The sequence below is a fragment of the Tympanuchus pallidicinctus genome, unplaced genomic scaffold (genome assembly GCF_026119805.1).
Source record: "Tympanuchus pallidicinctus isolate F22 unplaced genomic scaffold, pur_lepc_1.0 scaffold21, whole genome shotgun sequence".
Lineage (NCBI taxonomy): Eukaryota > Metazoa > Chordata > Aves > Galliformes > Phasianidae > Tympanuchus > Tympanuchus pallidicinctus.
In genome coordinates this window covers 1,909,590-1,934,766 of record NW_026294733.1, presented here as the reverse complement: position 1 = coordinate 1,934,766, position 25,177 = coordinate 1,909,590, and the positions used below count along the sequence as shown (strand labels likewise).

General features: G+C 41.9%; 1 protein-coding gene across 5 annotated transcripts in view; it reads right to left on the bottom strand.

Annotated features, from left to right (window-relative positions):
* SGCD (sarcoglycan delta) overlaps positions 1-25,177 on the bottom strand; it is a 314,278-nt gene that overhangs the window by 177,373 nt on the left and 111,728 nt on the right. For 4 of the 5 annotated variants that reach the window (XM_052684682.1, XM_052684677.1, XM_052684679.1 and 1 more), the window contains exon 2: positions 20,466-20,651. In XM_052684682.1, the coding sequence (XP_052540642.1) occupies positions 20,466-20,477 (12 nt within the window). In that variant the 5' untranslated portion in view covers positions 20,478-20,651. The remainder of the gene's footprint in view (positions 1-20,465; positions 20,652-25,177) is intronic. The other variant, XM_052684680.1, reaches the window with a different exon arrangement.

The window sequence follows — 25,177 nt, the reverse complement described above, 5'->3', positions numbered from 1 at the left end:
CCTTCCCTCAGCACTGCAGCACTATTATAAATAGGACCTTCTTCTGCAGGAAGAATTCTTACTAGAACATTACAATAATTTGGGTTCTTTTTTCCCCCATTGTTTTCAGTCTGCTCTCTTCCTTTCCTTCCCACTCTCCTCCAACTTTCCTCCATCAATACTATAATGACAGCAAAGCAGAAAGAAGCAAATGCATTTCAGTTCTATGCTTGGTAGACAGACAAGCAGAACACAGTTGGCATTGATGGTATTTGGGATTTCTTGGCAATCTCCCCGACAGAAGTTAGCTGGGGTCAACACTAGTTAACCCACCAATTCAAATGAAATGGAATACATTCAATCTCTTCGATCTGTAGGCCTTATAATATCTGCCATCATCTAGGTTAATAAGGGTGTCTAATTAAATTAAGATAGCGATTGTTTTGACTTAAGTTTGTGTGGTTAGCAAATCATACTTCCTGTGAAAACGGCACTTTAAGGAGAAGAAAGCATATTCTCTGTCTGGAGCAGAGAACCACCTGCACTCAGGTTCTGCAGTGCTCAGCTGGGTGTTCTCGTGAGCTTTTCCATGCCCAGAAGGACATGACCATAGCAGCATTGTTGCAGCAATGAGTAACCATCTCATGGCACGGCAGGGCAAGGACATCGTGCAGGGTTCATCTCACTTTACATCTATAATGAAAGTGTCACTATTTGGACAAGTGACTTAAATATCCTTGACAGTCAATGGAGACAAAGAAGCCTTTCTAGCATATGAGTCATCCGATCCATTTAGACATGTATCTTGAAATAGAAGCATTGTGCCTTAAGAAAGGATCTGTTTCTGCCTGTTGATTGTGATGGTGATCTCTTTGATGAGGTCAAAAGTTGGAACCTTTACTTCTGTGAGATGTCTAAATTAATGAGGTTAATCCCACTCCTTGTGTTGGTCTTGTGTCCATGACCATCACATTTGTTAAGGAACATGAAACATAAAATATCCTAAATAGTCTAGTTATTCAATCCACTTCAACCCCAGTGTTAGGGCACTTGCTAAAAGAAAAAAAATAAAATATGATTTAATACATTCTCTGACAGCCTCAGTTTTGGTGAACCTCTGTGCTAACAGGATAGGTCACAGTACAGCCAAAATGTCACAGTAAATGATCTCATGAGAGAAGCACATGGGTCACTGAAGGAAAGAGCCAAGAAAAGAATTTTACACCTATCACTTGCTGTATAAAAACTTTAGACAGTCAGAGCAGATGCTCTGCTACATACCCAGAAAAGACAGGGAAATAAAAGAGGAAGGAGGGAAGAGCAGGCAAAGGGAGATTGTTAGTCTTCTATGAAATACAAGATGATTAAATACTGTCAGGCTTTAATCCCTGCTGACAAGTGGAGCTGCATGAGAGATATGGGTTGATTAATTACAAGGAAAAAAGGCTGTGGCATTGGCATATGAGGCAGAAATACCAAAAGCAGAAATGACTTATTTATTTATTTTTAGAGAAAGGATATTCACTAATGAAATGAGCCACTCATATGGATCTAAAAGTTTCAGCCCTACACCTCTCTGGAATCAGAGATCACTTGGCTGAGTTTGCCTTTCACAGGTGAAGTGAATTCAGGACCTGAGTAAGGTTTCACAGTCAAAAAACTGGCATTTACTAGTGGTGCTGGCAAAGGACAGCCCTGGTAAGGCTGGTGCAGCACAGCACTGTGGCAATAGCACTGATGGTGAGAACAACCGATGTAGGGCATTTCTCAGAGCACAGACATGAAAGATTTCAGAAAGGTGTGAAGCTTTTGAGAAGCCAAAATATCACAGGAGATGCAATTCATTGGGTGATGGTAAGGAACAAAAAAACAACTGCTATTGTTTTCTGCCTTCTTCCACATGAGCAGTCAGTATTTAGGAGTTTTCTGGGTTATCTGCTGTACTAAGAACATTTGATGACAGCATTAGATTTTTCTGGCCTAAAACTTCCTATTCCCACCACCATTTTCTTTTTCCCATGAAATAAAACTTTTTTTTTTTCCTTAAAAAAAAAAAAAAAATTACAATAAAAGTTTAACAGAAACTTGTTGCTCTGTTCTACAAATCCTAAGCCATGCTTTCTGGTCATGGCTCTGCTAAAAGCAGGCTCCAGGGGAGAGCCTTCTCACAAGGCTGTGCTCTGAGGGCACTATTGTCATCCATGCCATGGATCTTAATTGACCCAGATAAACCCTGATGAAACTCAGTTTCTTGTTCCAACATCTTCAATTGATCTGGCATTTGGATAGCAGCTTACATTGTTTTATCAGTTGCTGAACAAATGGGGATTTAAAACTGGGCTGTCTGGGAACTGTTCAGCCTACCTGGGTCTGGTATGACACTGCTGAGGGTGAGCTTTTTGTCTTGCAAATTTGGTCAAGTATTAGAGAATAGCCAAAATAAAAAGCAAACAACATTATTCAATGGCACGTTTTTCCCATATTCTAGCAAGGGGAATAGATCATTTGAAATAATTCATGTTAAAGCTGAAAAAAATTTAGGACACATTCCCATACCCTAGATTAAGGGAAGCCCAACTGAGCCAACATCTGCTACAGGTTCATCTTGTATATACCAGCAAACTTTCCCAAATTAAAGCTAAAACCATCAAGCAGTTTGGGCTGCTGAGAAAGATGTTGTAATCAGGCAACTTACCAGGGGTGAATGCATCTTAAAACGAGAGACTGAACAACATCTATGTTACAGCAGGCATTAAAAAAAAAAAAAAAAAGGTTTTGAAAATGGAGCAGGAAGAAGCAGCTGTGCACCTTCCCACTCCTGATTTGCAAGCAGGAGAATTTGTCCTTGCTGAAGGCACCACCACCCATGAACCCGCTGCCCCCACTGGGCTGTGCTGATGCGCAGTGCTCACCGCCAGCACGGCCATATGCTTGCATGTGATTTATGTGCAGGCAGACTTATGGCTTCTCTTTACACATTGGTTATGGTGTGTTGCTGCCTGAACACGCTGCACTTCTGAATGGCTGAAAAAGAAACCTTTATGGCTTGGCTTTGCCATCCCAGGGGTTCGTGCAGCCCCAGGACCCCAGAGCTCCATCTCTCCTGCCAGCAGGATCAGAGGATCACCTGCATGCACTGGGTTTGCCTTAAAGACACTTCCAGCTCTCCTCACTGAACAACTCAAACTTTTCAGACACCAGCTCCAACACCAAGAAATAAGAAAAGAAGGAAAATCAAAGAGAAAGAAGACACCAGAGGGAGGAAATAAAGAGAGACTGGAAAACAGAGACAATCCGTTATAGTCCCATCGTTTCAAACTGCAAAATTTCAGTCTGCATGCACCACTGATTCAATTACTGTATACAGCTTTACCCTTCAGCAGAACTAGAATTACAGAAAAACCATTTTCAAAGGTTAGTAGGAAATTTTTTCATTGGCAATGACCTGCTTCAATAGGGGCACACCATGCATAGCAGTAACTGTATCTTCCTTACTCCTCCAAAACAGATATTTAAATCCGTTTTGGGCTACGAGTGACATATGTCTGGTGATCTTAATCTACTTCCCATAGGGAGCAAAGTCAAAGAACAAAATCCTTTGATTACCAGTTGCTGTGCAGAATACTGAACCTGACATTGTGAAGCACATTTTACTAGAGAGGAGCTGATCCCTACAGCATGGTTAGGAGTACATTTAAAGGGAAAAAAAGGAGAAGTAAAAAAATACAAAGGCAATCACAGCTACAGGGCAGGCAGATCAGAGGGACAAGGTTTAGTGCTCTCTGCATGGGGAACTCCACTCCTTGTCTCACAGTCATGCCCTTTCCCTCTGAACCACTTCTCCTAAGACTCCTTTGTTGTTCTGGCAAATACACAGGTATGTATTCTTACATTTAAAGTATATATACTTGAAGGCCGATATTTTGGGCTATGTAGGGCACACCTGGTGCTGGATGTCAGAGGAGGGGCAGCTCCTCAGTCTTTTCATGAGTTCAATTTAAATCATTTCCCTAAAGTCGTTCTAAGTAGCCTAAGGAGAAAAGTGCTATTGCGATGAGAAGCGAGTGGGGTCATTCTTAAGTATCATTTTTAATCACGTAACCAATGCTAAGAGCACCGCCAGCATTTGTTAAAAGTGTCAAATATATTCAAATAACTTTTTTTTCTTCTCAAAACAGTGGATTTCTCCATTGTGTTTCATGTACCAAAGATATGACCTCAAGCACGCAGAAGTTCATCCACAGTTCAGACTATTGAAAATTGTCTGATAAACACTCTCTTTTAAATCCAGGAAGATTGTGTCTATGCTTTGCTAAAGAGCTCTCCAAAGGGAGCAACAAAAGCATCTCTGGCAAATCCCATGCCGTGTGTCTTCACTGCATCGTGAGGAGGGCTGAGCTCTCAGGATGCCACCAACACTGAGAAAAGATGGAATTGTTGGCTATTAACATAATCAGCATCACTGAGATGAGATACAGTGAAAGCAGTGGAAGCATTACTAATTATATTATTCTAAACATAACCCTCAGCATTCTCAACCCAATACAGAGTTCTCCACGGGATTTTTCTTAACTTATTTTTGTTGTTGTTAATCAGTTAAATTACAGCCTTCCAAAAACTCTGGGCAAATGACAGCTTATTCCTCAAGAAGACTGCAGCACAATTGGGCTAGTGAAATACCAACATCATTTCTGTGGAATATATTCCCATTTCCCATCCTAATTACTGACAGATTAGTTAGCGTCACTGGAATTACAATAATTTGCCTAAGCAGCAGGCTTTTAAATAAAGATTGAAATTATATTCACAAGTCCCTCTTCCTCACATTATTCATACATACTGTGTGTCTGTTTACTCTCCATGCATGAGTGGCTATTTTGTCCCTAAAGATCCAAGGTAATGTGATAACAAGGATGCTACAAGCGCATACACACTTCCATATATTCTCACTTGCAAGCATTTGCATTTACAGGATTCTCATCACGCTGATGCACGTCCTCCAGCTGTCATCCTGTTGCATTCGACACTCGTAGTGTTGCCTTCCCTCTCCCTGCTGTATAGCACCTGCAGGGTGCACTTTGGGTGTTGCTAATCCTTTCATTCTGTCTCAGACTCCTCCAGAAAAGATAAAAACCTTCATCCATCTCCCCGCTGCCATGCAGGTAGGTCAGCTGGAGGAGCAGCCATCCCGGTTCCAAGCCCCAGGAAATCCCAGCACAGAGATAGAGGTCCTGTGCTCCTCCACTGACAGCAATTCCCCCAGCCCAGGCAATGAGGCCAAAGTCCTACAGCAACCACCCCTAATGCTGCATACTGCTCCCTCTGGACAGCCATACCTCCCACGTGCTAGAAGCAAGACAGTCCAGCAAGCACTTGACCAAACACACACCTTTTCACAGCCTTTCCCAAGTATTTAACTGCTTTGTTTTATTTTTTTCCACATCCATTTCGGCCATTTTAAAAATCACTTTTTAACCCTCACTGGAGCACAGAGTGACAACTAGAACTAAAATCAAGCCATTATTTCCTTGGGCCATTACAAAAGCTCAAGTCTAATGCTTCTGATCAGCCCAGCATGGTTCACTTGGTTGTAAAACTGTGCTGGTGCTGTGCTGGAGAATGCTGGGTCTGCATGTGCAGCATGTGTCTGTTTTGGAGATGAGGGCGATGGGAGATTAACCAGGCAATCACAAGGGGAAATCAGCTGCTGAACTCCAACCAAAGGGCCACAGGCAGCCGCATGATTCATGTTTTGAAAATCCTCCTTATCCATCGGGCTATTCTAAGGAAAAAAATGGGATAGAAATACCTCCAATTAAAGGGAAAACTATATTAAGTTATTTAGGAAGAGAGTTCACACCTGTTAGAAGTTCAAAAAATGAGCTCTTTTCACTGTTCTTACATTACTTTTTCCTAAAAATTGGCCCATTTGGAACAGCAGCAGTACATTGTTCCAGGATCAAGCACTCAGCACGGGTAATATGAAAAGGACAGCATTACCACTTCCATTTTACAGGTGGCACAATAGGAGGGCTCAGCTGACACCTCTCCTACAGTGATAGACAGGATTACATCCTGGGAAAGCAGAGCTCCTGTTCCACCTGTAACTGCTGAGTAACACTTATGTATGGAGGCAGCAAGCAGAAAATATTGTCGGGAGCCACAGTGTGGTAATGCACATGTGACAAGAAACCTGAATAATCTCTTATCTTGTGATATAGAAGCAACGGGGGCCCAATTCAACGCAATATTCCAACAAGTTTGGTTAATGCACCGGAGACTGCTTGATGATAATTTTGCCTGTTTCCAGCAAACAGACCTTTTGAAGTTTGTGCATGTGATGTCAGTTCAATTTTTCAAAGGGGCAACGTGACAGCTGTGTTGGAGATAATCAAGAAACCTGGGGGCAATTAGGTTTGAATGCTGTGACAGTGGGAAAGTATATCAACCTCCTCACTGCAGCCACTAGTTTCTCTGGAAAATGTTCTATAATAAGGCACCAGGGATATCATCATTTCTTCACCGAATATTCCTGTGATTTTGTTGTTGTTGTTTGAAACCATGCAAGGAATTACGCACAGGTTTGCAAAACCTACTCACAGCTACAGCACCTGCTTTAGTTCAAGTAAACATCATTATAGTTATAATCTCCATTAGACAGAGGAAGTGAAGTTGTGCAGACATCACTGTTTTATACAATCTTAAAAACAAGTATGACAGCAGATGGTGCTGACAGAGGGCACTTTGATTTCTCTGGTGCAGCCATAGCTAATACAGGAATGTGTGGGGTCACTGGTGTAGCCCCTGACTGCCTCACACCTGGCAGATTATTCTTCCTCCCAAAACGCCAGGTAAGGGTGATGGAGCACTGCTGGAAAGATGGAAAATCTAAAGCATGGAGATGCCAACTGAATTATTCACAGAAAATTTGTTCCAGAAACAAGTACTCAACTTGGGTTCTGTTTTTCCATTCCGTTATTTTCTTCTGTTGGTACACTGCAATTTCCCATTTGTTCACAAACATTTACGAGTGTATCCTCTGTGGAAATTGAACATTCAAGGTCTGCTTGGAGCACCATTTTCTCCTGATGCAGAGTCTGTAGCTCAGATTGTTACAGCGTCAAGAATGAAATGGACTTTGCTATGCCACAGAAATCTCACTGGTAAGTTATTGCCTGAGCCTAAAAGCCCATATAATAAGTCATAAAAATATGTATTTTCGTTACATTCCAGAGCAGTTCAGCAAAGTAAAAGTTTGGGGAGTTGAACCATGACACAGACCACTGGTGCGCTGCACAAGGGAAAGACAGAGCTGAGCGCAGAACTGCCATCCGTCACCTGCCTTAGCCCTGCTGCTCTTCCGTGCAAAATGCAGCTGGTCCAACCCTCCTTATGCATGTGGTAAAAGCACTCTTATAGTTCTCCTTTGCAGCCCCAGGAAAGCCATTTGAATCTTCGATCTTTTTGCTTAATGGTCTTGCTGGGAGAGAAAATGGAAGGAGACATAACTCAGGGTCAGGGGGATCGTGCCTGAGCAATGTACTGGGGGACAAGGAGAGAAGACCACCCTACTTCTCCCCACTGTAATCCCCCTCATTCCCCACACCCTCGTGAGTTCAAAATCAACTCCAGCAAGTCTTCGCTGGGGAATATAAAAAGCAGAGCAGCATCAGGTTCAGCAGAAGTTCAGCAGCACCCAGCAAAGCACTGAATGCACAGTGCCTCAGCCAACACACCTCACCTACCAGGGAAAGGCACTCAGATGGCCATCCAGCTCCTGACAGCTTCCAGATCCTTCTCTCCCTCTCCCTCAAGACTCCAGGCACTCGCAACGGTACAAAATACAAGCTCCAGACAGTGTTGCTTTACATTCAATTTCCACAGGTATAAATTGACTGTTCAAGGCATTGGAGAATCAGCTTTCCTCAGGAGCCAAAGGTGAAGTGATTCTTCTGTTTCAGTTCTACAGCCTCCTTTCCTCAAAGCTCCCTGTGTGACACAAACCTGCTGCCTTTTGCCTTTCCCTCCCCAGGAAGGAAAATAGAGATTTTCATACCACCACCTCCACAGCTGCAACACATTAGCACCAGATTTCCAACAGAAAGAAGGGGGAGAAAATAAAGAATTCATGATGTAAGACTACCTGTTCATTCTTCTTCCCTAGTTCTGCACTCAGACTTAATGCATGACACAGTTTGGTTTGATATGCAGGTCACTCAGACATTCTTCTCACACATATATCAGGTGCTACTGGAAAATGTGACCATTATCCATCAAGTCCTTTGCTTTAGTCAGCTTCCAGCAGAAGAGTAATAGATGCACTGGTGTTGTCACATCATTGTTCGTCCAGAATGTCAAGGAAAAAAGCCCTGAACATTAACAACTCCCTAAGGAAATCAGTTCTAAAAAAAATAGCATAAGAAAAAGTGAGAGAGATGGAAAGAAAGATGCAGAGCATCCCTTTTCATGCAGAGCAGTGCAATTACTAGCTGTATTCCAGGCAAGAGAAGAGTACCAAAACTGTGGTTTTACTTCTAATGAAGTTTATGTGGTGTCTGGAAAAAGCAACACATGAGCATGTTGGTTTTAATTTCCAGGATCTAGAATCAGAAATCATCTTCTCTTTGGATATCATGCATTAAAAGAGACATATCAATTTGAAGGTAAGTGTAATCTCTTCCCAAGGTGCTTGTATTAAGATTCAAACAGCTCAGGTATCAGGCAGCGCAAATCTTCATAGACAGTAAAGGAAAAGGGGAAAAAGCAGAAAAGAAAATGATGAAATCAAAGATGACAAGAAGCAGCAGTCAAAGTCGGGAGGAAGAGAAGGTCAGGCACACAAACTAATCAAGGTGACACAGTGGTATTTTCCTCGTGCAGCCAACTTCTATGATCTACTTTTAAAGGACCTGCTAAAGTTAAAAGGGAATGAAGCAAAGCTTCACACCTTCTAAAGCTGGTTAAAATGTAGACACACAAAAAAGGTATTTCTCTGCTCAGATGCAGGGAAGAAAAGATACGCTGAATGGTGGAGAAATAACACCTGGTCCAGAATAACCCTGATAGTAAATTTTGGTAGCTCGCTCACAGCCCAAAGCAACCTGATCTGGGACTACAGGAAATCCTATAGAGGAGCAGCCACGAATGCATCCAGGGATGGGGCACCTACAGCTCTGGGCAGCAGTGCCATGGCCTCACCAACCGCTGAGTAAAGAATCCCCTACTAACATCTAATCCAAATCCACCCTCTTTAGTTTAAAGTCATCAATTATGTCCAAGAGATATGATCATAAAAATAAGGAATAGAGCAGAAGTTAGACAAAGCTGCAGGAATCTGTTTCTGAGATGAGTAACATCACCAGCTCAGCCACCTACAGCTGCTAAATCCTCTACTTCTTGACTCAAATGTGTGCAGCCTGAGCCACAAAATCTCCAAAACGGGACCTTACCACTCCTGTCAAAGCTTTGTGGACCTTTAGATAGACGAGGTATGGCCACAAGCAGCGCTACAACTTCTCTCCAATTCCTTGACTGGGTTTGCATATTACTGATAAGTAATTGATATACAGGAAATGAATGCAAGGCCTGTGCTGTGTCTGCTTCTGCATACAAATACGGGCAGCTGAACAGGAATCAGCAGCAAATACTGCAGCCCTGCTGTTTTTATGGCATTTCCAGTATGGACGTGCTTAAAATATCTCAACATAAAGAGTTTCACTTTGTACAAATGATGCTGGCATGAGCATTCGTTGCCATTTCAGAGAGGAAGCTGCAGAGGGCCGAGGACGTCAGATCAAAACAAAGATAACATTATGCAAACACTATTCTGGATGAGAACACAGAGAAGAGGGAGGCTGAAGGGGCAACACAATAAGAAAGCAAGATAAAGAGAAAAGGCACAGAAAGGCGAGCACAGCTCTCCACACATTCAGCTGTTAGGTACAATCTTTCTATTTTCTCCCTTGAGCTCAAAAAAAGCCCAACAAAATTAATCTCTGCACACAGCCTAATTTTGTATTTAGTGCCAACTTTATATCTCCATCAAATTCCTCCACGGCATGAGATGCAACACGGTACACAGGCTCATTTTCGTTATTTTATCAAATTGTGTTAACTTTCCCTCTGCAGCATTCCGAGGCTGGCAACACCGAGACGTGCAGGAAATGTAAATCACTCCCTTTTGATATGATAACCATAGCAGTGAATTGCATCCCAGAAATCAGCTCAGGATTATAGCTGAGAACTCGCTGAAAGGCACTTAGCTGTGGCTTTGCGCCAGAAGGGTAAATTTCAGCTGGCAGGTCGGCAAAAACAGGCTCAGGACTTGGGAAAGAAGAACAATACGTAACATGCAGCTGTGGCTGCCCAAACCTCAGAGCCAACGGCCTCTGGGTCAATATATAATTAAAGGATGCCAACAGGTGTCAAAAAGAAGTGTATATTTATGTATGCAAATGTATGGGTGAGGTATATTAAATATGAATAAGCACCTAGGAAAGGAACAGCTAGCAGGCTGTAGGATAAAATCTGCCAGACAACTACAGTTGCATATATAAACAACCACACACAAAAAACCTGCATATCCTGCATAAAGCTATTTGTGGTAAAGCCCATTATTATAATCATTTTAATCGCGCATTGTTTATTAAACAACTTATCAGTTTCAGAGCTTTAGTGAATGCTGGAATGCGAATAATCAGAACATGTAAATAATTGCCTTATTTTCATGTATAAATGCTACTGCTAACAGCTACTTGTATTAACCCTGGGCCAGGACTCTGCTGAATGAGGTACTCACAAACACAAAAATAAAAAGCTGCCTGAACCCTAAGGAATTTGCAGCTCTTACAGAAAAGAGGCAGCAGATGGATACAGACAGAAATAATCAAGAAATAGTAGTTAAACAAGGCAGGAGCTGGACTGAGCAAAAATCCCTGACTGCTGTGAGCCTCTTACACGCACCATAACAAAGAAGAGTTTTGATCATCAGTGCCCCACAACACACACAGCTCAGAGCATCCCTCATCATCGCCGCTGTGCTCCATCTGCCATCCCCATGCTTCCTGGCAAACGTGTCCCACTCACCCACTACACTTCATCTTACAGAATGAAAACTCCTTGGGCCAAGGACTGGCGTGTGTGACTTCACTCTCTGGCCTCAGTCTGATCATAGAGAAAGGTAAAACAGTTTAGGAAGGAAATACATATTTTAAATGACTGCTCCAACGGAGTTCATACACAAGTCTAAAGCCAAAATTACCACACACAAGAAAACACATCAAATATCAGAGGCATCCTCAATGTTTCAGCAATAGTACCTCCTGTTGGTTTCTATTCAGTCTACACATCTCTTTCTCTAATCTGAACCGTGCAAAGTTACTGGCACAGAATGATCTCGTGAGCCTGAGACACACACTCAAGTAAATGCATGTACAATGCACAACCTCAGCCCGAACCTCCAAAAGGCAACCATAGAGCATACAACTGTTATAAAAATTAGCTCAGATGATACCTGGATGAGGACAGCTGCCGAAGTCTTTGGATTTTTTAATTTTCCTTTTTTTTTTTTTTTTTAATTCATTTTTCCTTTGACACCTCCCATAGAGGTGAAAGAAAATACTGCTTTGAGTCACTGCTCATGGAAACTTCACTCAGTTAGGTGTGTCCCACATCTCTTAATTGTAGCACTTTTTCAGCAAGATACAGCAAGGCAAGAAGCCAGTTCCTAGATAATGCAGGCTCAATAAGCGGTGGCTGCCACTTCCACTCTTAAGCATGCCATATCACAGATTTTCCAATACAATTCAAACTTCAGAAGTGGAAAAAATAGCATGTAAATGGACCTCGCTTGCTCTTAAATCACTGCTATCAAATCTGAATCTGTTTAAGCCCAACAATTTAAATCAGGCCTATTTAACTTGCAAAGGTAGGTCGGCTTTTATTGATCCCCACCAGTACTAATGAATGCACTCTTAAAAGAATGAAAATGATGACAGACATAAACATACAGCTTGGTTGCTAAAGGCTCACTAGAAATAAGTGATAACGTATTTACAGCCTTCAAGCTGTGTTTTTATCTGTGCAACTTCTACATGCACCGGAATGCAGCACATACACTTGCTGATTCATACCAGAAAGTTACAAGAAACAAACACAAACACACATCAAAACCAGCACCTTATCAAAACAGAGGTGGGGAAGCACTTCTACTCACTGAAGACACAGCCATGAACTTCCAGAATAGTTAGAGCAGTGTGAGCACAATTACCTTCTCAGTTGTTCTTCCTCAACTGTTTTTAATGCAGTATTTCTGCATTTCCTACTCGGAGTCTGTGCTATGACCTGAATGTTGAACTGTTAACAACTGGTGCTACAGAAATAAGGCAGGCTTATTGTTGTATATATTATGACATTAGCTAGAGGTGTTTTTAAGTAATCACAGGTCCTTCCTCACATCTTTCACAGAAGGACCAGAAAAGAAGCACGTTTATAACACAGATGAAGTTTTTAAATAAACAAATGCAGACTATTTGAAGAACTGAGATTCTAAAAGAGAGGGTAAATAAATGAAATAAATATAAGTGATCACTGTCATAGAGAGAAACAAGGGAACATTTAAAGATTTGTAGCACTTTCCACCCACACGGACAAGCACTGACCAAATGTAGCACTTTACAATATCTAGCTAGGCACAGCCTCACTATATACCTTTTTGCTTCCCTACCCTAGCCCTTCATAAGGGACTTCTTCACTTAAGAAACACGAATTTCCATGCAAAACTAAACATAATTTTCACTTTATTTTTCATATCATGCTAAAATAAATGTATACCTGATTTTCAAGTGATATCAGACATATCACTCCCATTCCAATTACTTAATACTCATTTTTATGGCTTGAAAGAAACTGTGTCTGTAAATATTACATTTAATCACATTTAAAAAATAATAATCATCATCAAATCATTGCAGTTAATGTACTAGAAAAGAAAGACAAGATTTTGGGATTTGTACAACTCAGACTCACTGTGGCCGGCCAGCCTGCTCTTCCTAACGTCCAACATCAGTCTCCCCTGGCACAACTCGAGGCCATTCGCTCTTGCCCTGCTGCTAGTTACAGGAGAGAAAAGGCTGATCCCTGCCTCAGCAGAGAGCAAGAAGGTCTCCGCTGATGCCCCTTCTTTTCCACACTAAAGAATCTCAGCTCCCTCAGCTGCTCCCCATCAGACTTTATGCTCCAGACCCCCCACAGCTCTGCTGCCCTTCTCTGGACACATTCCAGCTTCTCAATGTCTTTCTTGTAGCGACCAGAACTGAACACAGCACTGGAAGTGTGGCCTCACCAGAGTTGAGTATGATCATCTCCTGCTCCTGCAGGTTAACACCATTACTGATAAAAGCCAAGATGGAAGGACCTTCTTGGCCACCTGGGCATGCTGCTACCTCATGTTCAGTCAAGCATCAACCAACATCCCCAGGTTCTTTTCCTTTGCCTTAAGCCTAGCATAGCTAGAAAAGCCAATAATAAATAATATGAATCCTTATCATCAACTTTAAGCAATTATTCACTGTTTATTAGCCTACAAAGTGAAGACTAATAAATATTATTTTAGCAGATAAAGTCAAATTACCTTGATTGAAGTTGCTAAGTGTTCAAAGACAAACAGCTATGGCCTCATTTGCTTTTTATTACTTCTGATGAAATGTCAGCTCAAAACTGAAAGATACTTCCTAGTTATTTAGGCAATGGGAAACTTGGGCAGTTATTTTCCAGGAAATATGGCCTGCCTGACAGCTTTTAAATGAATAAAAGTGATATTATTACAATTATCATTAAAAGAAGATGTCCCTCATCAAAATGTGTCTGGATTTTAATTGACAAGGTCTGGGTTAATGCTGTGAAAATGCCAATGAAAGCAAAGCCTGTGGCTCAAACTAATTGTCAGCACTGAGCAACCTCAACCTCTAACCCACCACAGATTTATCACTCTGTGCACACTGTACTCATGACAAGAAATGTTTGAATTAATCATCAACAATGAGAAATTCCTCCCAGACAGAAAGCAAGCAGAATGCAGGGCTGCCCACCCCCCCTTCCCTTGCTCTGGAGCCTGCAAGCCTTCCTAACAAGAAATACTTTGTTGTTGTTCTTTTCTTTTAAGATCATTGCAGGAGAAACTTTCAGTGCTCCTGAAATGAGGAATGAGGCATTGCTCTGAAGGAGCTGCAGAGCACAAACAGCCAAACGTCCTTCCACTTCCCTGACCACCGTCCCCAGTCAACGCCAGAGCCACAGAGAGACAATGTCAGGTCACACATGAGCACCAACGCCACTGCCAATAATACAGGGTTTCTTTAGTCTCAGTAATGCCTACACAATTGGTCCACTGTCTAGCAGTCATTCCTATGGACTCATCCCAAATGGTTCTAGTTCTGGACTACCCAACCTGCTCTCACCACTGAGACTGCCCCACATGCTCACTGAGGGCAGCTCCCACCATGGCCCCTGGGACACATCTAGACAGCAGGCAGCCCAGTGAGCTTCCAGCCTCAGAGCAGTGAGCCACATGGTACAAAAATCAACTGGCACCGATATTTCAACTTTGCCACCATAGTTTCCAATGCACTGAAGCCAATATTCAGCATATTCAGCTCCATACACAGTTCCCTGGGGATCACTGTTGTCCCTTCCTAGTAGCTAGGAGGCAGAGACTGCTGGCAGCACAGGGACAAACACCCTGCTCACTTCACTGCTCCATTTCTCCTCCCATTCACCACCAGCTATCCTGCCTTACTAATTTTTCCTGTTTTCTATGTATACACCACAGAAACTACAAGCTGGAAATCTCCTATTAAATGATGTCAACAAGGAGTCTCCATTCACAGCTAATGTTTGGCTGTGTACATTTGCTCTCATTTCCAAATGTTTTCAGTATGTTTCAGCTTCCCTTCATTAAACATATTCATAATTATTTACAGTGCATCTAAAGAACTTGTACAAGAGGTTTGTGCTTCCAAACACAGATCACTTGGCTGCAAAAAAAGAAAATCAGTTCAGCAGCAACAGAAAGAGGTCTGCAGTGATCAGGAGGAAGAGCTCAGGCAGAGAAAACTGGGAGTCACACCATGGGAGTTGGTCTTGACTTCTACCAGACAAGAATTTGGCTCGTATTTGGCTAGTTGAGTTTTTAGGCCATTGCTCTTTAGTTAAATACCAAAATAGACAGGAACTGTGACCATTTTTGATGATAAATACAAAGTGGAAATGTCTGGTATTCTAACTGAAAACCTGAACAGTCTAAATATTTTTTTTCTGGTCTAAAGAAACAAATAACACAGCAAAGTAGATCCGTAATAGTTCATATCAGCTACTGCTGTGCTCTTTTTTCAAAAGTTGTCAGAGCTTTCCAAACATCTAACTCTTTCAGGCTCTTTCGTGCACTGCGCAGAACTAAGGAAGGGCATTTGGCACTTCAATAAATTGTGCTGTGTCGGTTCTGCAGTGCTCAACTAAAACTAGCAGGACCCAGCATGCAATTATGAGACCAGAATGGCTCCCAAAGTACACACGGTACTGAGACTTCCAGCAATTATTTCTGTGATCCTTCAGATAGAGGTTGTTCAGGGACAGAACTGCTCCTTTAGGTAATTACATTCCCAGGGCTACATGGGGCCTGTCAGACTTTCCCCTCTCTCCATCACAGGCCAGTTTTGTGGTTCGTTATAAAATAAACATGTCATCCTGATGGGAGTTTTCTTAGTCACTCTCAAATGCAGAAAATATAACAAGCAGTAGCTCAACTGAATCTGAACACAACCAATTCACTGCTACACAAGACACAAAATGTTGCTTCCCATCTGCATACAGCACGTGGGACATGGGTGACTTTCCTAGCAGTGATTTTATCAGCTAAGATGTGCAATTAAGTCGGCATTTGTCCAACAAAAGGTAAAAATGACTATCTAGGTGATATCACACCATAAGCAGAGCAGCAAAGGCTCTGGAGCATCCTGGAACGATCAGTCCCATGTGTGACTTTCTCCACCAAGCTCTGCTCTGGCAAAATTCCTTATTCAAGGTGGGAAATGCAGAACTCTCATGTCATTTTTGCATTACTGGATGTAAAGCTTGGAAAGCGGAACTGCCTTAACCACACGGCAGGAGGATGGTAGTTCATAATTAATTTTCCACATCAACTGTTGGCCGTCCTCCTCTACCTCTCTGCTAGGCTGCAAACTGCCAGCGATAGTCATCCAAGAGCAGATATACTACAGAGCAAAAAGTATGATTATTATCAGCTGTGCTTTACAGTGTGGACTTGCCAAAAGTAAGAGGTAAGCGAGCTGGAGCAAAGTACCAGTGCAAAGGCAGTCCTGCCTGAAGCTGCTTCTCATCCAAGAGATGCAAAAATTAAGGGGATAGAAAAACGGAATGGGGGAAGACAGGCAGAAGGGGAAAGGCTGCAAGCAGATATAGAAATGTATTCTAAGAAAAAAGTTTTGAGCCAGGCAACTCCAAAACACCTGCAGCCCAAAGAAACAGCCATCCCCATTCATTCCAGTATGCTTCCACCTGTGACATGCCCACAGGCTGCCAAGCAGCTCAGTAGTGGAGAAGGGGCTCCAAACTTCCTCAGCTTCTGAAGAGAACAAAACTTCACTGCCATTCAGACCTTAGTTAAAATTTTCCACTCCTCAAACTTGAAATTTCTCAAAGACCAGAGTGCAAAGTAATTACAAGCAGGTCTTTGGTCCTTATAGGAAAAAGGTCTCCAGAAGAAAATAAGCCACTGCTTCATCACCAGAAGGCAGAGCTGCAGGCTGACAGCTCAGAACAAGCTCTTTTGTGTGACTTTGGGCAGATACTTTGACTTCTCAGTATTTCAAGAGCACAGGTAAAGGACTACTACTGTATTACTGTTCTGTGATTGATATCTTAAGAATTCCATGGTAGTTTTAGAGTTTCTTATTTTCTTTCAGAAACTCAACTCAGTTCTGCTGCTGCTATCAGCTTTTAATTCATTTTACACCAAGATATTTGTTATCAGAAATTGTACTTTGATATGTGTCAGGTTGATGGATTCAATAAAAGCCCTGTCAGGAGGAGCAGAGCGAACAGAGTGGCAGAAGTGGTGGCATCAGTAGAATTGATACGTTAACAGCCAGTCTGCTGATCTTGTAACAAGACACGCAAGCATAATAATCGTTTCATTTCCTAACTCTGGCAAAATAGTTCTGATAAACACTGGAAAACATTTGCATAAAAATTACTCATACAAAAAAGCTCAAGTGTTGATAGGAACACCGATAGAAAAAAGCCATACGCAAATGTGCTCCCATGCGCAGCTCTGTGTTCCAGTTTGGTGCTGAAAATTCAATTGAGAATAAAGCATTTATTCAAAACATAACTTCAGGAATTCAAGCAGATATCCCCAGATAACCCAACTGAGTATTTCCTTCCATAGTACTGGAGCAGGATTTCACTAACATTTTCAGACACAGTTGGTAGACCTGAACCCCTCATCAAGTCATTGGAAAGCCACATTATGGTTTATTTTGACATCCAGACTTGCAGACACGAAAACCAGTGTTTCTGATTTCATAGTATAGGGAGTGAGAAAGTGGTCAGTGCACTGCCAGAGGTCAACAAGAACTTGTGTATACCAGCCACCTGCGCTGAACCAGCTGCACTGTGCTACAATGCAACTTCCTAACTTCAGATAACTACAGAGTGTTTGGGAGTGGCTAAAAAAAGTGATTTTTTTTTAAAAAAAAAGAAATTATATTACAGTTAAAGCAAATGGAAAAGTTCCAAAGCAATTCATCTGAAAGAGTTGGTTTACGCTGAGGATTTACGTCCATGTAATGAAGACAATTAATTGCTATGAGATCCATAAAACATTAAATGAATATAGGTTGGTTTTCTTCTTTCTTCTCAATTTTTCTTGCAAGACAAAGTTTATTAACTACGTTTAATTGCCATTTAAAATTCTTCTCTTACGTATTTATTGAATGTGCTTTTTTGGCAGAACAGAGCATTTTACTAACCAGATTCTACTAATCTAAAAATAAGCACTTTAAGAAAAAATACTACTCTGCATTTTATCCACAGATCAGTTTAAAATAATTCCTTACACAAGAAGAATACCATTACCATAAATACGTTTGCGTTGTTAAAGGGGGATCAGCCTGTCTCACATGAGTAAACATGCTGCAAAGATGAACATGTTCAGCTAACATCATTTGGGCATATGGTGCCACTTCCAGCAGAGATACAGGATAAATGTGGGTCCTAATGTCATTTGGTGTTACCATAATCACTCAAACTAACCACATGAAAGAATTGGATCAGGTCAAAGCAGTAACCTCAGACAAACAGATCTGCACCCAAATCTGCTTTGACACACAGGGATCCTCAGCAGCACAGCCGAGGCCATCCCTGCACCTCCAGCTGAGGGTATGACATGCAACTTCTGCATTGTAGGTGCCCATGTTCATTGCAAGGGAGTTGGACTAGATGACCTTCAAGGATCTCTTCCAACTCAAACGATTCTGTAATTCTGTGACTTGTGATTACATGCAAATCAGACATATTTGCTGCTCAGAAGCGACTGCTCCTTATTCACCAGTCATAAAATGGGGATAAGCAGCAGTTCTGCCTTATGAGAATGTTATGGGAACAGAGAAAGTTGATGGTGGTCAACTATTTCAGTAAGACTGCATGAACCCCTAGGAGGAAGAGAAAGCACAGAGAACAGTCTGGACAGAATGGACAACAGCAATGTAGTCAACTCCTTAAAAACTGGTGCAGTGTTCTTAAAGATCAAAAATCCCCATAAACATCTGAGCTTTCCTTACATAAGAAGAAAGATTTCAGCTCCAACAGTCACAAAGAAAATACGAAAATATTACAAAAGTCCACACTGGAGCTCAGTGTCTAAATAATCACAGAATCACCGTATCTTCCAGTTTGGAAAAGATCTTCAGATAATTAACAGAGCCCACACATCCTGGGGCACCTGTGTACCCAGCAACACATGCAGAGCAAGGAAGATTTGTGCATTTTCACCTACAATAGCCAGAACAGAGCTTTCTTGACTTTCAACATTTAGAAGTTAAGCACATAATATAAGCTATTCCCACCAACTTTTTCTACAATCACTCAAGCTGATACCCACAGTGGTCATTCAGGTGTGTACAAGATGCTCAACACTAACTTCCTCCTAAAAATACCTTTTTTAAGCTAAATATGTGAAGCTCAGGTACCTAAAATGCAGACAGCTGACCTAGGCAAGATAAATCCTGGGACCTAGGCAAGATAAATCCTAGGCAAGATAAATCCGCAGCAATGCAGTGCTCTGAAGAAGAAGAAAGCAGAAGAAAGCAGACAAGGGTCTTGGTCTGCCTGACACCGCTCTGTCACTCTAGCTCCTGCTCACAATTTCATGGAGCCTGTGGGATAGAAGGAAGACCCAGCTATCACCCATTTGGCAGCAGACAAAACCACAGGTGTGGTTTCCTGACTGGGACCTGCTGATCTTCCCAACTTACAACATTCAACATACCAGTGAGTGCAATACAACGTACATAGAAAGACACCCCCCTCCCCCCCCCCAGCACTAAATACAGGTATGACATTGCTGATACATTTTTCTCAAGAAACTACTGCTGGTTCAGTCATGAAAGAGAAGTCAGTACCTGCGTGCTAAACAAAAAATGATAGCATCACCTGAAACCACTTTATTAGAATGTGGGAACCAATACTAAAAGAAGTTTTGTTCTTTGGAAGCTTATTTTGCCTCCAACAAAATAACTTGGCCTATGTAAAAGAAACCATAGTATTGGAGGCTACATGACATAAAATGCTTCTACAATACGTTCCTTAAGTTCCGGCCCCAATTTCTTGTTAAAAGATGAGTTGCGCTCTTTCTTGCTATGTTTACAGCATAACAAAAGAAACATTCTTATGTATATAAAATCCTGAATGCATATAAAAACTACAAGAGCCACACAACCAGGAGAGTGCAAAATTATGCAAGAAGGGGGTATTATTACTCCTTGGCAAGCAGTGAAAATATACTGAACACAAAAGAACTCACAGGACTGTATTACAAATTGACCACTTCAGCACTGTTTGCTTTCCTCTCCAATCCTCTGAACTATAGAGGTAAGTGAAACACAACAAGCATGACTTTCAAAATGCGGATTTCTATCAACGGGCATACATCACCACCAACAGAACACAAGCATCAGTGAGCATTTTGGTCATAAAGCATCTGGTATCAACATGCACCCCCTTAAGCCCAAGACTCCAGCAAGACTTCAGTCTTGATGATCGCTCTCCACATTCAGAGAGAGCAAAGATTATTTACTGAGGAAGTAAACATATGGCACATATATAGCAATAAACACAAAGGCTGATAACTTCCTATCTTTGTCAGATGTAGATACTCAGAAAAAGACAAAAGCCGGGGGAAAATGACGTACCTTACCAGACATGAATGTTGGACTCAACTCATTTCAGAGCAGCGCTGGCATGAAGGTAAGTTCCTCAGGTGACCACCAAATGCAATTTCTTTCTCAGCTCTCCAGAGGGTCCAGCTCACCCCTCTCCTTGTCACTGAGGCAGATGCAGTGTCCTCCAGTACGTCAGAGCCTCAGCTGTGAAAGATGCTGTTCAGAATCAGGAAAGAGAAGAAGGTGTGGCATTAAATTCTGGGGTCAGTTGTTTGGCAGATTCAGAGCAGAGCATAAGACAACATCTGATAGAAATAAAATGTCAAGGCAGGACGGAGTCTGTGACAATCCATCACGCATGGCACCTTTGGAGGGCAATCTCTGAATACAAGAACTATGGTGCAAAGCTATTCTTGCCTTACAAAACTTTAATAGTACCACTGCACCATGAAACAAATGCTAGCTCGGCTGCATTTTATTCTAGTCTGATATACTAAGAAATAAGTAATACATTTCTCCATAGGGAATGTTTTAATTCATTATAGCATTTTCGCAGAATAACAGAACTTTTATATTAAAAGCAATGACACAGCCTCAGTCTTAATACTTTGCACTGTTTAAAAACTGCTCTCATTTAGGAAATTCAAAGCTTCTCAATGGGCAATTACATTAGGTCTTATAGTTAATGGGAAGCAGTGACTGTCAGCACAACACTCAACAACATGTTCCTGAATTCAATCGTCAGAGACAGAAAAACATCCTACGGATTTCTGGGAGGGCAGGAGCTCTGTATCACCATGTTTTCTGGCTTCCTATCACTGATCACAGCCAGCTTGCAACAACATCCAACAACCTTAGAGAAGGACTGGGAAGTTCAAACATTTGTATGCCCATTGCTGCCATCACATTCTTCACCTCCAATCCCTCTGGACTGTACATAACCAAAAGTCCATACAGCAATCACAGCCACACAGATCAGAACCTTCATTTCAGAATCCTTCATTTCCTGGCACAATGCAGACCTCCTGTGCCTCTTGAACTCAGACTTAATGGAAAAACACAAAGCTTCACAGATTCTGTCATCTTCCAGGCTAACTATCAAGCCTTTGGTTGCAAATGGCACATGAATCACAGAATGGCCAATGTTGGAAGGGACCTCAAGAATCACAAATCTCCAACCCTCTTGCCACAGGCAGGGCCATCAACCTCCCCATTTAATACAACACCAGGCTGCCCAGGGTCCCATCCAATCCAGCCTTGAACACCTCTAGGGATGGGGTATCCAAGACCTCTCTGGGCAGCCTGTTCCAGTACTTCACCTCTCTCACAGTAAAGAACTTTTCCCTGACATCCAACTTAAATCTTCCCTCCCTCAACTTAAAACCATTTCCCCTTGTCCTGCAGTTATCAACCCTTTCAAAGAGTTGATTCCCCTCCTGTTTGTAGGCTCCCTTTAGGTACTGAAGGCTGCCATGAGGTCACCCCGCAGCCTTCTTTTCTCCAGGCTGAACAAGCCCAGCTCCCTCAGCTTGCAGGGGAGATGCTCCAGCCCCCTGATCATCTTCATGGCTCTCCTCTGGAACCTCTCCAGCAGCTGTCTTTCTTGTACTCCAGACCTGGACACAGTACTCCAGATGGGGCCTCATAAGAGCAGAGGGGGACAAAATAATGAAAAAAATCAGACTGCCAACCAGAATGGTTGCTAAATGACTGACGGCTGCTGATGGGATGATGCTGCAGCAGCAGACCTGCAGGGAGCAGCAAGACCCAACCCTGCCTCTTCAAGAGGATTTCTGTCTCTGGGGACCACAGTTACAATAACTTCTTAATTTTTCTTCATAAAAGCCTAACACAAAAATCATAAAGAAAATCAGTTCTGCATTCTTGTGCACTAACTATAGAATCATCCGAGTTGAAAAGCAGAAGGAACAACAGGAGTAGATTATCATTGTAAACTGAGTGCCGAAGCCTGGTCTCAATTTGGAAGAGATGCGTTTTTGAAAGCTCCTATTCAATACAGCTTGCTAATGCTCATCTGAGGGAAATCTCTTTGGTAAGAATTTGGCACGTTGTCTTAACATGCTGCTATGCATGCCCTTGGAGTTTCTCTTCTGTCTGAATTCCTGCACTGCTGGGTGGACCATAAATTACAGCACAGGCAAGAGAGCACACTTTCAGCTTTTGGCAAAGACAAAAAAAAAAACAAAAAAAAAACCTTCCCTCACATCTAACCACTACCATTAGGAGACTGAAAGCACAGCAGCACTAAGCTGGAAAATGCTGCCACAGATTCCAGGCAAGCAATTGCCCAAGTCAGACTGGAATTGTAGAGCAATGCAGATGTGCAGTGATGCTGGAGGGTGGGGAAAAATGGGAGCTGTGGCGATGAAGGAGATAAACAACTTTGGTTTCAAGAAAATGCAGTGACTATATAATATTCAAGCACATTCCTAAATTAACAGAGTTAAATGTATTAAATCAGTCTACAAGTCACAAGAGCAGGAATATAGATGTTCTCATTAATCAGAAAGACAGACGAGAGTTTTCTAGTAAAAACTGTATTTCCCTTAGAGAAGCCTCACCCCGTTGCTGATAGAAAGTATGTATTACACAAAATAACTATATACTTTAGATGTAATGAATCAGATCGAGTCTTAAATTTGAAGACACCACTTCTATCTTAAAATGTTCTCAGACCACAGATCAATGAAGGTTAGAAGACCATCCCAAAGGCAGCCTTGCTTTACCCTTTGTCCTGTTCTTACACTCTTCTTCAGGCACCAGCTATTTGTCACTGTCAGGGTGAGGACAGGAGCCAGCTGGACCTTTATCTGACCCAGTACAGTCATCCTTGTCTTTGGGTGTCATGTAGCTCAAGGTGTGGACCTTGCAGCTATGATCATACATAGTGAGATGTATGTGTGAACGATTATATTCTCACTAATGTGACAACAATCACATTAGTGAGAATATGCAACTTTTTACAGGGCTAAATGAGGTATCTACAAGCTGAACAATTTATTTGTAACTGTATCTTACTGTGCATATATTCAAATTACTGTTTGGCTCTTCAAAAATTCATTACAACCTAGCTAACTGCAATTGAGGACATTAGCTGGGCCTGGAAAAATTATATATTTCAGGAATCCAATGACTTAAAAATCTGAAACCATATCTAAAGTTGTTTTGGTTTTACTGCTGCTGTGGACATTAGGAAATCAAAGCTTTGCGTGTGCACCCACGTGGACTCATATACAACACTCAAACATGCACAATACGTGTGCATGCAGTCTCCTAATTCCCCTTTCCCTAGGGCCACACTTGGCCAAACACAAAACTAATGCAGGGGAGCTCTACTGGTAGAAGCATAAAAAAGGTTGTGAAACAGGCAGGGAAAAACACAGGTTTATTGCTAGACATTTAACAAAGTCAGCCTCTTCCGGAAGGGCAAGAAAAAGATCCCAGAGCAGACACTGAACACAGCAGGAAATAACGCCGATTCATTAGCAGACATATCTTCTAATTACAGCCTTGGACATTAGCCCCCATACAGCAGAGTAAGCAACAGCTGCTGCATTTTGCCCATCCTTCAGTATCAAACTCACTGTCTTCTAGAAAGCTTCAGGACAGCATGGCTTAATCAATCCCAACACACTCACTGGCTTCAGCTGAAAGCAAAGGTATTCAGCTATCTCAGAGGATGCTCATGACTCCTCACAGCTCATATTGTAATGGAAATTGGCTTCTGTGTTTTTACTGGATTTGTTTTTCTGCTCCTGTTGCATCAAGGAAGCTGTAGGATCAACAATTCATCTTGTCAGCTCCATCTCTGGTAAAGATCTTACATTAATTTAGTGTAGAGGTGACACTGGTGAAGAAGAGAATAAAATGAGGCTTTGAATCCCTCTTTCCAGAAGGCTAATGGTAAAAAATTGGTAGCAATACTACTATGGCACCTTTCCAACTATAACACTTACAGCGCTGCCCACGATCGTGTCCCAGACATACTTTGTCATTCATGATGGCTGAGTACAAAACATAAATAAAACAGAAGTCACCAGCAATCCTAGCATTCGTCTGTTTTGAGGCTTTTTTTTTTTTTTCCCTGCCAACAAAACCAGTAGCAAAAGAGCTGAGCTGCAATTCAGGTGATAACGTCAGTGATTTGGATAATTGGTGGAGGCCGGCAGGGTGATGGACGTCCTCAAGAAATGAACTCAACGCAAGCAGTAACAAAATGGAGAATACACTGCCTGAAATATAATGGAATGCTGTGATGCTGCTGAAGGTTAGCACTGCTTTTTGCCATCCAAGTGCAAACTAAAGGCATCCAGGAGAAAAAAACAAGGACAGTGGTAACCATGTCTGTCATTAACATCAGCATAATAGTACTTATGTTACATGGTAGAAAAGTAAAATTAAACTGACAGGTTTCTCTCAGATACAGCTACGTGATACAACTTTGCTGATACAGCGACATCTAACTGGATTTCTCCTCACTCAAACCTAAACTGGGAGCGTAACTAGAAAACAATCACGTCACTCAGCTTAGTGTCACAATTAAACAGAGCCTTACTTTCATGGTGTACATGGCTCTCTCTATCACAGAAAAAAGAAACCACGTGTCTATTTCTACCAAATTTAAAGCATGTTTCTTCAGCCCAGCTGCACTATAGCAATCAGCATTAACATTTGTCCTGCTTACAGAATTCTTCGTATCGAAGTATAGTATAAGAGTCTGA